Here is a 17,485-nt window from a genome sequence, read left to right on the forward strand (position 1 = left end):
CAAACCAAAATCACAACAGTAATTTTATCGCAAATTTCAGTAAAATGATGATTTAAAAGCTCTGTGCTTGATTTTTTTTTTTTATTTTTGTTTCCAGGTCCATCACCTGCTTGTTTCTATGGTTACGTCATTGCTCTGCCTGGAATGTTCCACAGTGTGACTTTATTAAGCAGCTCTACTTTACATTTATTCATTTCAGTTCAGAAAAGTTACAGGATGCAGCTTTAAACTCTGTGTCCGGTCTGAACCCTGAAGTTACATAAAAATCCAAAATCAGATCCGTCTTTGAACTCGACTGGAAACGGAAACGCTTTACAACCAAACGGAATTCTGGAGATATTAAAGTGGAGAAAACAGCGAGCGCTTTCACGAGTGATGAATATGGTAATTTAGGCGTCGGCGTGCGGCCCCCCGCCGAGCCGTCTGATGGTTTTATGATGAAAAGACTTTGTGCAGAAATCCCAAATGTGAAACGAAAACTCCTGTTTGTCTCTCCGCAGACCGGCCTCACGGACACTCTCCTCCTGCAGCAAAAACACGACCAAAACCATGACCAAAAACACAAAAACACAACTGAAACAACAACAACAACACAACCAAAACAACAATAACAACAAAACACAACGAAAACTCCTGTTTGTCTCTCCGCAGACCGGCCTCACGGACACTCTCCTTCTGCAGCAAAAACACGACCGAAAACACAACAACACAACCTAAAACACAACCAAAACAACAACAACTACACAACAACCAAAACAACAATAACAACAAAACACAACAAAAACTCCTGTTTGTCTCAGGGGTGACACGGTTCACAAAATTCACGGTTCTGTTCGTGCGGTTTAAAGTCACTGTTTTCGGTTCTGTTCGGTTCTTGTTGTAATTTTTTCTTTTTAATCTTTAATCTCCAGAAATATACTTCATCATGTGCTATGTTAGTTTAATCATCCACAATTTAGGACACAGCATTAAAAAAGTTATAAAATTATAATCAGTAATGTAATCAGCACAAACTGAATTTGACTTTAAGCACATTATTTTTGGCCACAGGCGGCTGTACCACCTTCCACCAAAACCCAAACCTCCTCAGGAGTCGGACACTTGGTTTAGTGAGATTGAGTTCTTGGCTGCAGGTTAAGGTCCTGGCTCCACTGCGCACTTCAGCGTTTACCTCATGAAATCACAGCCGTGCATCAACACAAAGATGACTCCACCTGAAGCTGCAGCAGGATGAACATGCGCAGCACTGACTCTGTGTGTCAGTGTTAAAGTCGATCAAACTTGACTGAGGCGTTCAGTCGCTTGTATCAGGTCCACAGTGAAACTAACAGAACACACTTGTATTTATCTTCTGTTCACACTCACCACCACAAACACACCATTTCAAAAGGACATTTTAAAGTTCTTATGAAGAGTCTTTGTGGAGCTGGACTCTTTCACATGACACAGATCTGCCCCAGGACACGATGTGCTGATGGTAAACGCACAAATACAACTAAAGATTCATGCTCTTTGTGGATTTTGACGGGGACACACGCCTACGCTCACGTAGAGAGTCAAAAAACAGGATGGATCCTATTTTCTGAAATCTACATGCGCAGGACGAGCTGCTCCATATGCGTGTCTAGTGCATGCAGTGGAGCCGCCCTCGTTCACTTTCCATGCATTCTACAAGTTACGTGTCCAAAATGTTAAATTTTTACACTCACATACGGTGAAATACACATGTCAGGCCCTTAGGACCTGCATGACTAAACGCCTCAGTCAAGTTTGATCGTTTTTCCCATTGACAAACACGGAGTCAGTGCTGCGCGTGTTCGTCCTGCTGCACCTGTTGGTGGAGTCGTTTTTGCGTTGACATGCGGCTGTGGTTTCATGAGATAACGACACAGGCCCTTTTCTCTTCTACTTGTCATTTGTACAGTGATGCGCAGCACCCGCCCTCCACACCTCTTCTTTTGGTCCAAAGTGAAACAGGTCATATACAAACACGAGGATACAATGCACAAACCGGGAACCGTGAAACCACACGGTACGCACACGTCCCGAACCATGACAGTTTTTTTTTTTTTCATGAACCGTGCCACCCCTAGTTTGTCTCTCCATAGACCAGCCTCACGGACACTCTCCTCCTGCACCAAAAACACAACCAAAACAACAGCGAAATAAAAACACCAGGATCATGTCGTGCAGGTTAAAACGAACATCTTAAGACCGAAGTGACGAGTTACAGAGAGAGACCGACAATTTTTCAATATAAAGTCCACTGCGGCCAGGGTCGATGGAGCCATAAGCGCGCCCATGCTCACTCCAGATTTTGAACACGGCGGCTCGTGGCTTCGCTTTGTCCATTTATATTTACAGTCTGTGTCCTCACTTAGGCAGAAAGTGTCTCGTTTAATCGTCGTATCTCTTTCTTAAACTGCCCTTGAACAAACAGTCGAGTAAATAACGATCAGAACGATGAAGTCAGTGATAAATCTGGAGAAAGTGTCCGACTCCGCAGCAGCAGAAGCAGCAGCAGCAGCAGGAGCAGAGCCAGAGTAAACAGATTTAGTGAGTCACCAGCTCCAGACACTTTCCACAGACACTCACACAAACATCTCCATTCATCTCCTGTTTATCGAGAGCCCTTTAGCGACACAAACATGTGCGGCGGATCGTAGGACGGACAGAAACGGACAGAACGAACACACACACACACACACACACGTCCCAAATAAAAAACCTCACAACCGTCTCTCTGTAACTACTGCTGCTGTGAGCCATCGCCATCGTCAAAATGTTCTTATTACGCCGTTTTCTGATGTTCTAATGTCGTTTCCTCGTCGCAAACAAACCTGGAGTTGTGTTTTTTTGTTTCATTCACACGTTCAACACACAAACCTGCAGATTTCTTGAATTATTTGTGTTTTTATTTCTCTAAAGTTCCCTGAAAAACCTTCGCTCTTGGTGTGAGTGAGTTTGAGAAGTTCTGCAGTGCATTTTTAACTCAAAATTAAGAGAAATTAATGATAAATATTAAACAGATTTTGGCCCAGTATCCACCACTTAAAGCTGCACTGTGTAATTTTTCTTTGTCTCTGGAATGTTCCACACTATGGCATTAAAGGGCCCATATTACGCTGTTTTCTGATCTCTTTCTAATGTCGTTTTTCCTCGTCACAAACAGACCTGGAGTTGTGTTTTTTTTTGTTTTGTTTCATTCACAAGTTTAACACACAAACCTGCACATTTAGTTCTACATCTCCAAAGGTCAAAACACTCTGCTCCACCTTGTGATGTCATGCGGTGATACAGTGTGTTTTAAACTCCACACACCTTCACTAGAATCATGTGGATCAGTTCAGTCCTTATTATAAATAAATAAATTAATTAATTAATTAAAAATAATAATAATAATAATAAAATAAAAATAAAATAAAAAATAAATAAATAAATTTAATAATAATAAAAAAATAAAATAAAGAAATAAAAAGAAATGAACATACTGTGGAACATACTGAGCAAAGCAGTAACGTTTCCATTAGTGCTGGCAAAAATATTGACTTATTAATTAACGCAAAACAATTTTAATGGTGTTGATTTTTTTAATGGTGTTAATTTTTTTTATCGTGAACTAATTTTGTTCATAAGCTGTGTCCTCTGCTGTAATGTTAGAAAAATCTACAGGATCCAGCTGCAAACAGGAAGAAAAACTATTTGTACATGTGGCCAGACCAGTTTGTTAAAGCCTGATCCCTGCAGACCTCAGGAGCTCAGAGTCCAGGTCTGGTCTGGACTTGAACAGAAGACCTGGGAAAATCAGGAGCCACAGGAGGCGCCAGTGGCAAAAACTTTTGTTTTGTCCTTAGGCAAGACACTTCACCCACACTGCCCAGTATGAAAGTGGTGTGTGTGTGAGTGATGGTGGTGGTTGGAGGGACAGATGGCGGCGACTGGCATGGCAGCCTCGTTTCCGTCAGTCTGCCCCAGGACAGCTGTGCCTACAATAGTAGTTTACCATCACCGGGTCTGGAGTCATTGAATAAAGCTCCGTAAAAAACTGTAAAGACTTAAGGGTTGTTCACACCAAGGCGTCAAAGCGTCCAGTTTCAATGTAAAGTCGATGTGGACGCGACGAGAGCGTCCTGCGTGTTTGCGGCGCGTCTTCGGCGTCAGCGCGGCGCGAATCTGGCGTCAGCGCGGCGCGTCTTGAGCGTTTTGGCGTCAGTGTCAAGAAGTTGAAAATGCTGAACTTTTCGCGTCAGATGCGCCGCGTCATCCAATCAGGGACGAGTATCCAGAGACGCAGCGACGTTATTATCAGGAAGAAAAACCCCAGAACCAGAACCACAAACATGAGCGGAGAATAAATATATACACCACAATCACCGAGCCGATCGTCAGGACTAAACCAGGACTAAACCGGGACTAAACAAGGACTAGACCCTGAATAGACCGAGACTAAACCATGACTAGACCGGGACTAGACCGTGATTAGACCAGGACTAGACCGGGACTGATCCAGTGTCATTAGTGGAGTATAATCTAGTATCTCCTCCGCTGATGTTTTATGTTTTTATGTCTCTCTCAGTCTGGTCTGACATTGTTTCGGGAAAAAACCGGGACCGGGCTCTTGTTTCCAGGGCAACGGACGCGCATCAAGTATTTTTGTCCCGTTCGTCCACGGCGTCAAAGACACGAGCGTCGGGGCGTCTAAACTCAAATCAGAAGGCTCCAAATAGAGACGTCAAGGCGTTTTTTGATGCTTTGGTGTGAACGGCCCTGTACTTATGAAACAGAGAAGCCCTGTGTGTGTGCGCTGATGTTATTCACACGAGGAAAACACAAAATAAACTTCGCTCCAAAACACACGGCGAATCCGCGCTGACCTTCGATAAGAACTGTGACACAGACAGAAGTTTTACAGACTCTCCTCAGGCTGTTTTTATCTTCATAAACTCACAGAGAAGAGTTTCACAGCAGGACTCACATCTGTCTCACTGTTTAATGGATATTTGTGCCGCTGGACTTATTTTCTCCACTAAAAGCGACATGTAAACAAACAGCAGCGTGTGATGACGTCATCGGCCTTCGTACAGCAGCGTTCGGTCAAACACGTCACAGTTATTTTAAAAAAAAACAACAAAAAAACATTTCCACAAAGCCTATCCACTTTTCTATGTTGATAAGAAGATTAAAATGTCAAGGGACAAAAATGTGTGATTAATTCACCATAAACCTTGAGTTAACTATGGGATTTTAATCGATTAAGAGCTCGTTTCCATAGCAACTCGACCCCTCCAGTCTCAAGGAGCAGCTTTAACATGAACAAATCCTTTCTGAGCACAGACCCGTGAATCGTACTTTTCAGATTCGTGTCTCGTTTCCTGAAAACTCTAACGAAGCCGGGGAGAGCGCGAGGGGAGCGGTGAAGTGCGTCTGTGGTTGGGGGTCTGTCCTCTGGAGGAGCTGCTGCCCCCTGTGGAGAGCGGGCGTCGGCGCGGCCTTGACTCGGTGTAATGAGAGCGTGTTCTAATCAAGAGGAATAATGAGAGAGCTGCGCTTTTAACCCCGCGCTAATGAACAAAGCCTCTGTCCAGCCAAGTGCACTCAGCCCTTTGTCTGCGCACGGAGACTCACAACCCAACGCACAACTCCACATCTCACTTTAACAAGGGAGATTTAAGACATGTTCTAATGTTACTAAAACATGTGTCTGTTATGTGTCTGTTGATTAGTGTTGGAACATGATGCAATTTATCATTTATGAAATATCCAGCTAAACATTTTTTTTTAGATTCTCTAGATTAGAACTCTGCATTTGGTTGATTTGGTTCCATATATAATATATATATATATATATATATATATATATATATATATATATATATATATATATATATATATATATATATATATATATATATATATATATATATATATATATATATATATATATATATTTGTGGTCATATCAGCTTGTCAAAAGTCTGATCCCGTCAGATCTCAGAAGCTCCGCAGGTCCGGGTCTGGTCTGGGTCTGGATTTGGATGGAGACACTGGGAAAATCAGGAGCCACAGGAGGCACCAGTTGTAAAAAAAAACTGTCACTGTGTCCTTAGGCAAGACACTTCACCCTCATTGCCCTGTATGAAAGTGGTGTGTGATGGTGATGGTCGGAGGGACCGATGGTGCAGATTGGCAGCCTCACTTCCATCAGTCTGCCCCAGGACAGCTGTGGCTACAGTAGTAGTTTACACCACTGGGTCTGGAGTGAATGAATAATGATCCTCAGTTTGTCTTCGCTCCTTTTCGCCTTCTTCTCTTCTTCTTTCATCGACCTCAAAAACCGACTTTCTTTTGCGGTGATCTGCTCGTGGATTCTCGTCGGCCGTCGCAACAAACTTTGTGCGAACTGCGAGGAAGCGACAGTGTAAAAAAAAGCCTCTAAAAACCGCTGCATAAACCACATAATCCCCGCGCGTGGGGAGTTTGATTGACAACCTAACAGCCAATAGCAAATGAGGCAGCCTCGTTTTCTATTGGCTGATGTTTATCTGGCCTCACTACGTCCACAGTTGATAGATTTTCATTCTTTTTTTTTTTTTTTGGTCATCATAATTACAAAGCTGCTGCGTCTCTGTAATGGTATTTTAAACTTTCACTGACAATTTGAAACAAAAAAAAAAATAATAATAATCTTCCGTACAACCTTTAATGCAGCTTGAACTCCTCTGAAACGTCTCCATTTTCTTCCACATTTCTTCCTAAATCATGTTTTGGAGCTAAAACCTGACGCAGGTTCTAATCGAGGTGATCTGGAACTTTAATTTTTTACCAGGCTTTGATGAACCACCATAAAAAACGTATTATTTATTATTATTATATTTGAACGTAGCGGCTCTGTCCATTTATATTTAGAGTTTTATATTTAGAGTTTTGTGTTTAGAGTTTTGTGTTTCCAGAGTGAGAGGCGTTGGAGTGCAGACATATTGAAAGTGAAGCGTGAGGATAAACGGGCCTGAGCTCGGGGCTTCTTCAGTTTCGCTGTCAGTTGACTCAGTCTGAAGCGCAGTGATCCACTCTGACGCTCTGACGCTCACCGACTCTTCAGCTCTTACATAACACACATGTGAAGTGTACAGTGCTGCTCCGAGTTTGAGACGTGTGTGTGTGTGATACGTGTGTGTGTGTGTGTGATACAGAGAGTGTGTGTGTGTGTGTGTGTGTGTGTGTGATACAGAGTGTGTGTGTGTGTGTGTGATACAGAGTGTGTGTGTGTGTGTGTGTGATACGTGCGTGCGCGCGGTGGTGCTCAGAGTGTGTGTGTGTGTGTGTGTGTGTGTGTGTGTGTGTGTGTGTGTCTGGGGCTCAGAGTGTGTGTGTGTGCGACAATCTGTAGCCAGGACTTAAACCAGGACTAAACCACCAGGACTAAACCAGGACTAAACCACCAGGACTAAACCACCAGGACTAAACCAGGACTAACACCAGGACTAAAACCAGGACTAAACCACCAGGACTAAACCAGGACTAAACCACCAGGACTAAACCAGGACTAAACCACCAGGACTAAACCACCAGGACTAAACCACCAGGACTAAACCAGGACTAAACCACCAGGACTAAACCACCAGGACTAAACCACCAGGACTAAACCACCAGGACTAAACCAGGACTAAACCAGGACTACACCAGGACTAAACCACCAGGACTAAACCACCAGGACTAAACCACCAGGACTAAACCACCAGGACTAAACCAGGCCTACACCAGGACTAAACCACCAGGACTAATGTTGTCAAGGAGGCCGCCGTAACGATAAAGCGCCGGGGGAAACTCTGATTTAGAGTTTATTGATTTGGAGTTTATTGATTTAGAGTTTATTGATTTAGAGTTTATTGGAGCGTTTGTTAAACTTGTTCTGTTCTGTTGTTTCTCTGAAGAACTGTGAGATATTTGACATTAACAGTTTGTTCTTTTCTCTTCTGTTGTTTTTACTAAATTTACCCCCAAAAATTCATTTTTTTTCCTTCATTTTACATTTTTTGGCTGGTACGACTTATACTCCAGAAAATACGGTAATAAATTTAAAGTTTTGAGCATCAAATATTAAATAGAGTCTGAAATGTTCTGAAATATCATAATAATATTTAATATACAGACGATTTTAAGGAATGTACATCATAATCCTGTTTATTTATGGAGACCTGGTTTAGACCTGGTTTAGTCCTGGTTTAGTCCTGGTTTAGTCCTGGTTCAGACCTGGTTTAGTCCTGGTTCAGACCTGGTTCAGACCTGGTTCAGACCTGGTTCAGTCCTGGTTCAGACCTGGTTCAGACCTGGTTTATTCCTGGTTTAGACCTGGTTCAGACCTGGTTCAGACCTGGTTCAGACCTGGTTCAGACCTGGTTTAGTCCTGGTTCAGACCTGGTTTAGTCCTGGTTCAGACCTGGTTCAGTCCTGGTTCAGTCCTGGTTCAGACCTGGTTTAGTCCTGGTTCAGACCTGGTTTAGTCCTGGTTCAGACCTGGTTCAGACCTGGTTTAGTCCTGGTTTAGACCTGGTTTAGTCCTGGTTCAGACCTGGTTTATTCCTGGTTCAGACCTGGTTTAGACCTGGTTCAGACCTGGTTTAGTCCTGGTTCAGACCTGGTTTAGACCTGGTTTAGACCTGGTTCAGACCTGGTTCAGACCTGGTTCAGACCTGGTTCAGACCTGGTTTAGTCCTGGTTCAGACCTGGTTTAGACCTGGTTTAGACCTGGTTCAGACCTGGTTCAGTCCTGGTTTAGTCCTGGTTCAGACCTGGTTCAGACCTGGTTTAGACCTGGTTTAGACCTGGTTCAGACCTGGTTCAGTCCTGGTTTAGTCCTGGTTCAGACCTGGTTCAGACCTGGTTCAGACCTGGTTTAGTCCTGGTTCAGACCTGGTTTAGTCCTGGTTCAGACCTGGTTCAGACCTGGTTCAGACCTGGTTCAGACCTGGTTCAGTCCTGGTTCAGACCTGGTTCAGACCTGGTTTAGTCCTGGTTTAGACCTGGTTTAGTCCTGGTTCAGACCTGGTTTAGTCCTGGTTCAGACCTGGTTCAGACCTGGTTCAGACCTGGTTCAGACCTGGTTTAGACCTGGTTCAGACCTGGTTCAGACCTGGTTTAGACCTGGTTTAGTCCTGGTTCAGACCTGGTTCAGACCTGGTTTAGTCCTGGTTTAGACCTGGTTCAGACCTGGTTCAGACCTGGTTTAGACCTGGTTTAGTCCTGGTTCAGACCTGGTTCAGACCTGGTTTAGTCCTGGTTTAGACCTGGTTTAGACCTGGTTCAGACCTGGTTTAGACCTGGTTCAGACCTGGTTCAGACCTGGTTTAGACCTGGTTTAGTCCTGGTTCAGACCTGGTTCAGACCTGGTTTAGTCCTGGTTTAGACCTGGTTTAGTCCTGGTTCAGACCTGGTTTAGTCCTGGTTTAGACCTGGTTTAGACCTGGTTCAGACCTGGTTTAGTCCTGGTTTAGACCTGGTTTAGTCCTGGTTTAGTCCTGGTTTAGTCCTGGTTTAGACCTGGTTCAGACCTGGTTCAGACCTGGTTTAGTCCTGGTTTAGTCCTGGTTTAGTCCTGGTTTAGTCCTGGTTTAGACCTGGTTCAGACCTGGTTCAGACCTGGTTTAGTCCTGGTTCAGACCTGGTTCAGACCTGGTTCAGACCTGGTTTAGACCTGGTTCAGACCTGGTTTAGTCCTGGTTTAGACCTGGTTTAGTCCTGGTTTAGTCCTGGTTTAGACCTGGTTCAGACCTGGTTTAGACCTGGTTTAGACCTGGTTCAGACCTGGTTTAGACCTGGTTCAGACCTGGTTCAGACCTGGTTCAGACCTGGTTTAGTCCTGGTTTAGTCCTGGTTCAGACCTGGTTCAGACCTGGTTCAGACCTGGTTTACCTGGTTCCTGGTTTAGTCCTGGTTTAGTCCTGGTTCAGACCTGGTTCAGACCTGGTTCAGAACCTGGTTTAGACCTGGTTCAGACCTGGTTCAGACCTGGTTCAGACCTGGTTTCAGACCTGGTTCAGACCTGGTTTACCTGGTTCCTGGTTTAGACCTGGTTTAGTCCTGGTTTAGTCCTGGTTTAGACCTGGTTCAGACCTGGTTTAGACCTGGTTTAGACCTGGTTCAGACCTGGTTTAGACCTGGTTCAGACCTGGTTCAGACCTGGTTCAGACCTGGTTCAGACCTGGTTTAGTCCTGGTTTAGTCCTGGTTCAGACCTGGTTCAGACCTGGTTCAGACCTGGTTTAGTCCTGGTTCAGACCTGGTTTAGACCTGGTTTAGACCTGGTTCAGACCTGGTTCAGACCTGGTTTAGTCCTGGTTCAGACCTGGTTCAGACCTGGTTTAGTCCTGGTTTAGACCTGGTTTAGACCTGGTTCAGACCTGGTTCAGACCTGGTTTAGTCCTGGTTTAGTCCTGGTTCAGACCTGGTTCAGACCTGGTTCAGACCTGGTTTAGTCCTGGTTCAGACCTGGTTTAGTCCTGGTTTAGTCCTGGTTTACTCCTGGTTTAGACCTGGTTCAGACCTGGTTCAGACCTGGTTTAGTCCTGGTTTAGACCTGGTTCAGACCTGGTTCAGACCTGGTTTAGACCTGGTTCAGACCTGGTTCAGACCTGGTTCAGACCTGGTTCAGACCTGGTTTAGACCTGGTTCAGACCTGGTTCAGACCTGGTTTAGACCTGTTTCAGACCTGGTTCAGACCTGGTTTAGACCTGGTTTAGTCCTGGTTCAGACCTGGTTCAGACCTGGTTCAGACCTGGTTCAGACCTGGTTTAGACCTGGTTTCTGGTTGTGTTTCAGACAGCAGTGTGCTCCAGGTCGTGGACGGGGCCCTTCTGGACTGTGTCGTCAGGGGCCACTCGGCTCTGGCCCCGGCGCTGCACCTGCTCCCGGAGAACGTGCTCCTGAGCGGCGACGAGGGGCTCCCCGGGCTCCTGGCGGCCCCTGCAGGTAAATCAATGAAAACACTCTGTTCCACCTTGTGATGTCATCATGTGGTGCTACAGGAAGAGCTCCACTGTGTTTTTAAACTCCACACACCTTCACTAGATCATTTGGATCATTTCAGTCCTGGACTTGTTGATCTCTACTGAACTAAAGTTAAAAGGAGCTGTTGAAAACTACCACCTCATGACATCACAAGGTGGAGCAGAGCGTTTTGAGCTTTGCAGATGTAGACAGACTCATAATAAAAAAGAGTGACTCAAACATGTGAATGAAACAAACACAACTCCAGTTCAGATATATTTTTTAAGAAAGCAGAAACGTGAGCACTGTCTTCTGTCTGCATCAAATGATAGAACACTTTATTGTTCTAGAATCAGGAGGTGTGGTGTTGGCATGCTAGTTGTTATCATCTCTGGTCTGTGAGAGTCGTGTAAAAGCTCTGATAAACTCATCGTGATTTCGACTTGGTTTCGTCCTCGTTTAGTCCTGGTTTAGTCCTGGTTCAGACTTGGTTTAGTCCTGGTTTAGTCCTGGTTCAGACCTGGTTCAGACTTGGTTTAGATCAGGTTTAGACCTGGTTTAAAACTTGTTTAGACCTGGTTTGCACCTGGTTTAGTCCTGTTTTAGTCCCGGTTTAGTACTGGTTTAGACTTGGTTTAGATCTAGTTTGACCTGGTTCAGACCTGGTTTAGGCTTAGTTTTCAATCTGGTTTATTCCTGGTTTAGTCCTGATTTAGACCTGCTTTGGACCTGGTTTAGTTCTGGTTATCATGTTTTTAAGACAGTAAAAATCAGTTACTCTTGAACTTTTCTTTTCTAACATTAAAAATAAAAGTGACAAATTAAATAAAGACAAGTGTACAAAAATTTACTTAATTTTCTCAGTCATTTGTGTGAAACGACACAGACAGAAACACTCCACTCCAACAATCCAGAGATCTGAGTCCGGTCCACATCTGTCCACATCCGTCCACACTTCTCCACACCTGTCCACACTTGTCCACTCCGTCCACACCTGTCCACACTTGTCCACATCTGTCCACACTTGTCCACACTTGTCCACACTTGTCCACATCTGTCCACACTCGTCCACATCTGTCCACACTCGTCCACATCTGTCCACACTTGTCCACATCTGTCCACACTCGTCCACACCTGTCCACACTCGTCCACATCCGTCCACACTCGTCCACACCTGTCCACACTCGTCCACATCCGTCCACACTCGTCCACATCCTGTCCACACTCGTCCACATCCGTCCACACTTGTCCACATCTGTCCACACTTGTCCACACCTGTCCACACTTGTCCACATGTCCACACTTGTCCACATCCGTCCACACTTGTCCACATCCGTCCACACTTGTCCACACTTGTCCACATCCGTCCACACTTGTCCACACTTGTCCACATCTGTCCACACTTGTCCACATCTGTCCACACTTGTCCACACTTGTCCACATCTGTCCACACTTGTCCACATCCTGTCCACACTTGTCCACATCTGTCCACACTTGTCCACATCTTGTCCACACTTGTCCACACTTGTCCACACTTGTCCACACTTGTCCACATCTGTCCACATCTGTCCACACTTGTCCACACTTGTCCACACTTGTCCACACTTGTCCACATCCGTCCACACTTGTCCACACTTGTCCACATCTGTCCACACTCGTCCACACCGTCCACACTTGTCCACATCTGTCCACACTTGTCCACATCCGTCCACACTTGTCCACACTTGTCCACACTTGTCCACACTTGTCCACATCTGTCCACATCTGTCCACACTTGTCCACATCTGTCCACACTTGTCCACATCCGTCCACATCTGTCCACACTTGTCCACATCAGTCCACACTTGTCCACATCCGTCCACACTTGTCCACACTTGTCCACACTTGTCCACACTTGTCACATCTGCCACACTTGTCCACATCCGTCCACACTTGTCCACACTTGTCCACACTTGTCCACACTTGTCCACACTTGTCCTCTTGTATCTGAACAGAGCCTCTCATAAACTTGTGTATTAGTTCTGGGTTCCAGTCAAACAAATGTTCCTAATTTGCAGTAAACTTGACTGAAAATGTCCGGGAGCTGTAGACGGTCCTATTAAAGCTGCATGTAAAACAGGTTAGGAGCAAATAAAGTGGATTTAGTGTGTGGTCCCGCTTTAAGGCGCCCAAAAAACACAGTAAAAAAAAAAAAAAAAAAACTTTAAAAATGTGAAAAACAGAACCGGTCCATTTAAAACCGTCTGCAGAGTCCAAACTTTCCTCATGTATTTGGAACATTATGATTATGAGGTTATAAGAACTTTTCATGACTTGGTTCAGTCCTGCTTTAGTCCTGGTTTAGATCTGGTTTAGACCTGGTTTAGATCTGGTTTAGATCTGGTTTCGAATTGGTTTTGATCTTGTTTAGATCTGGTTTTGTCCTGGTTTAAATCTTGTTTAGATAGACCTGGTTTAGACCTGGTTTAGACCTGATTTAGTCCTGGTTTAGTCCTGGTTTAGACCTGATTTAGTCCTGGTTTAGTCCTGGTTTAGACCTGATTTAGTCCTGGTTTAGATCTGGTTTAGACCTGGTTTATATCTAGTTTAGATAGACCTGGTTTAGACCTGGTTTAGACCTGATTTAGACCTGATTTAGACCTGATTTAGACCTGATTTAGTCCTGGTTTAGACCTGGTTTAGACCTGGTTTAGACCTGGTTTAGATCTGGGTTAGGCCTGGTTTAGGCCTTGTTTAGACCTGAATTAGACCTTGTTTAGACCTGGTTTAGATCTGGGTTAGGCCTGGTTTAGGCCTTGTTTAGACCTGAATTAGACCTTGTTTAGACCTGGTTTAGATCTGGTTTAGGCCTGTTTAGGACTTGTTTAGACCTGGTTTAGGCCTGGTTTAGATCTAGTTTAGACCTGGTTTAGATCTTTTCACAACTTTCTGAGACCAGTGTGGAGTTTTGCAGTGATGGTAAAACTAAGAACAACTAGCAGCCTAACACACACTTCCTGATTACCGGACCATAAGACCATAAGACCACGAGCGTGTTTGTAGATCCCACGTTTTTACTCGATAATCGTCTCTGATGCTCGTGTTTGTTTAAGGAAAGAGAAACGAGGAGGCGTTTATAACCTTACAGCGCTCTGAAGGGGGAGTGACTTAGCGTGGAGCAGGAGGAGGGGGACAGACAGGACACACTGGTCTTATTTGCAATGAAAAAATAAAAATCAGGTGCAGGTCCTTTAATCCCGTGGAGACTTTGCCTTGTCCTTGATGCTGCGTGTTATCTGAGCGTGTGTGTCCTTGTGTTGTTCGTGTTCGGTCTCCAGGGGGCGCTCTGCTGAAGCCCCGCCCCCTGCCCGCCGCCGCCGCCGCCGCCGTCACCCTCAGCGCCCTGAGCCTGTCCCTGGAGCCCGACGTCGACGCCTTCGAGAGGAAACTGCTGGAACGAATCCACGAAGACGGACAGAACACGGTGAGAGACTCAAAAACTACAAGTACATCAGAACTACAAGTACATAAAAACTACAAGTACTCAAAAACTACAAGTACATAAAAACTACAAGTACATCAAAACTACAAGTACATCAAAACTACAAGTACATCAAAACTACAAGTACATCAAAACTACAAGTACATCAAAACTACAAGTACATCAATACTACAAGTACATCAAAACTACAACTACTCAAAAACTACAAATACATAGAAACTACAAGTACACAAAAACTACAGCTACACAAAAACTACAGCTACATAAAAACTACAAGTACACGGAAACTACAAGTACACAAAAACTACAGCTACACGAAAACTACAAGTACACAAAAACTACAAGTACACGGAAACTACAAGTACACAGAAACTACAAGTACACGGAAAGTACAAGTACACAAAAAATACAAGTACACCAAAACTACAAGTACACCAAAACTACAAGTACACAAAAAGTACAAGTACATAAAAAGTACAGCTACACAAAAACTACAAGTACATAAAAACTACAAGTACACAAATACTACAATTACATAAAAACTAAAACTACATAAAAAGTACAAATACACAAAAACTACAGTTTTCTGTCTGTTTTGAGTCTGTTTCACATTTTGAGGGGCTGGATGACGTCATCAAAATAAAAATTATAATTGCACAAATTAAGTCTGGGTTCAGTTCTTTTTGTCTGGGTTAGTTCCTCTGGGTTAGTTCTGGGTTAGTTCAGTCCTCTGGGTTCTGGGTTAGTCCTCTGGGTTAGTTCTAGTTCCTCTGGGTTAGTTCTGTCCAGTTCTGGGGTCTGTCCAGTTCTGGGTCTGTCCGTTAGTTCTGGTCTGTCTGGGTTAGTTCGTTAGTTCTGGGGTTCTGGTTAGTCCTCTTGTTTAGTCCTCAGGGTTAGTTCTGGGTTAGTTCTGGGTTAGTTCTGGGTCTGGGTTAGTTCTGGGTTAGTTCTGGGTTAGTTCTGGGTTAGTTCTGGGTTCTGGGTTAGTTCTGGGTCAGTTCTGGGTCAGTTCTGGGTCAGTTCTGGGTCAGTTCTGGGTTAGTCCCTGGTCTGTCCTCCGCAGACCGATCGCAGGAGCCGAGTCTAACCCACACTCGTCGCACCAGATTAAGTCCAGGTCCATTACGAGGAGAAACGTTCCCTCAGGACAAAAATCCCCCTCATCAAACCTCATCCAATATTCCGGGTTTTGGAAACGAGGATCCTGCGTGTGAAATTACAGCTCGGACAAATTGGACCAACGTGAAGCGAACGAGTTCAGTTTCAGATCCTTGTCTAATAGTCCCACATTAGCGTCGGCTCATTTATTCTTCACGCTCTTCAACGTTCTGTCCAAAAAAAAAGGAAAAGGCCTCGGATAAATTACCTTTTTTTTTTTTTTTTTCAGTGTTTTATTTAAGTTTGTGGTTCAGTGAAGAGAAGTGAACAGTTCTGCAAAACAGAGCCGCTAAATTAGAACAGAGAAAATACCCACGATCTGTGTTTAAAAGACTCGAAGAAGAAGAGCGGATTAAAAGTGTAAAACTCGGGTAAATCTGGTTTTCGTTGGTTTGTTTTGGTCCAAACGTTTCCCTCGTGTCTGTGACTCAAATTAAACTTTAATCTGAGCTTTAATTTCACACGATCTGACCACAAAGAAGTGAAAAAGAAAAGGTCATTTTTGGTTCAGTTTGGGAACAAAACGTAAAGCCATTTGTATTTTTATCAGACCAACAATTTGTTTGAATTTTATACGAACGGGAAAATAAAATAAAAAAAGTGCAAAGTGCTGCTTTGTAAAACTAAAAAGTTAAATCAAATATTCTCAAATAAATATTATTAGTTTTATAATAAGTCTCTTTAAAGTGACGTCTCTGAGTGTCCTCCGTCCTCCAACCTATAACAACCTCTATCTGTCCTACCTCCTCTGTCCTCTGTCCTACCTCCTCCTTCCTCCCTCCTCTGTCCTACCTCCTCTGTCCTCTGTCCTCCCTCCTCCTCCTCCCTCCTCTGTCCTCTGTCCTACCTCCTCCTGTCCTCCTCCCTCCTCCTGTCCTCCCTCCCTGTCCTCCCTCCCTCTCTGTCCCTCCTCCTTCCTCCTCCGTCCTTCCCTCCTCCTCCTCCTGTCCTCCCCTCCTCTGTCCTCCTGTCCTCCCTCCTCTGTCCTCTGTCCTCCCTCCTCCGTCCTACCTCCTCCTGTCCTCCCTCTTCCCTCCTCCCTCCTCCGTCCTACCTCCTCTGTCCTCCGTCCTCCCTCCTCCTTCCTCCCTCCTCTGTCCTCCCTCCTCCTCCTTCCTCCCTCCTCTGTCCTCTGTCCTACCTCCTCCGTCCTCCCTCCTCTGTCCTCCCTCCTCCTTCCTCCCTCCTCTGTCCTCTGTCCTACCTCCTCCGTCCTCCATCCTACCTCCTCCATCCTCCCTCTTCCCTCCTCCGTCCTCCGTCCTACCTCCTCTGTCCTCCGTACTCCATCCTCCCTCGTCCCTCTTCCCTCCTCCGTCCTCCGTCCTACCTCCTCTGTCCTCCCTCCTCCTTCCTCCTTCCTCCTGTCTCCTCCCTCCTCTTCCTCTTCTTCTTCTGTCCTGGGGAGTTGAGGTCCTGGGGGGTTTACAGTTGACTGTGACGTACACACACACACACACACACACACACACACACACACACACACACACACACACACACACACACACACACACACACACACACACACACACACACACACACACACACACACACTCTCTGTTCTCATGTACATTTATATAAATCTGGTGTAGTGTGAAATCTGCCCCTGTCACACTTGTTACCGGCGGGTGACATCATCATCAGTGACAGGTGCGGTCCCTGTCAGGGCTCGGGGTGACGGGCGCTGTCAGAGGACTGTGCTCGTGTTTCATTATGAGTCACGTCTTTACGCTTTTCCGTCTCTTCTCGTCTACAGTCGAGGTTCCTGTAGATACTCCACTCTGACATGAGGCTGGGGAGCTCTACGTGTGTGTCTATGGGAGGAATGTTCATCAGTTACCGCGGTGACACGACACACACGTTG

General features: G+C 45.0%; 1 protein-coding gene across 1 annotated transcript in view; it reads left to right on the plus strand.

Moving 5' to 3' along the window:
• Nucleotides 1-11,361, plus strand: part of LOC129412280 (nephrocystin-4) — a 53,682-nt gene extending 42,321 nt beyond the window's left edge. The window contains exons 5-6 of the mRNA XM_055165566.1: nucleotides 10,815-10,964; nucleotides 11,333-11,361. Of these exons, the coding sequence (XP_055021541.1) occupies nucleotides 10,815-10,964; nucleotides 11,333-11,361 (179 nt within the window). The remainder of the gene's footprint in view (nucleotides 1-10,814; nucleotides 10,965-11,332) is intronic.
• Nucleotides 11,362-17,485: the final 6,124 nt, after the last annotated feature.

The sequence above is a fragment of the Boleophthalmus pectinirostris genome, unplaced genomic scaffold (genome assembly GCF_026225935.1).
Source record: "Boleophthalmus pectinirostris isolate CB_2022bp ecotype Guang Dong unplaced genomic scaffold, ASM2622593v1 HiC_scaffold_8, whole genome shotgun sequence".
Lineage (NCBI taxonomy): Eukaryota > Metazoa > Chordata > Actinopteri > Gobiiformes > Gobiidae > Boleophthalmus > Boleophthalmus pectinirostris.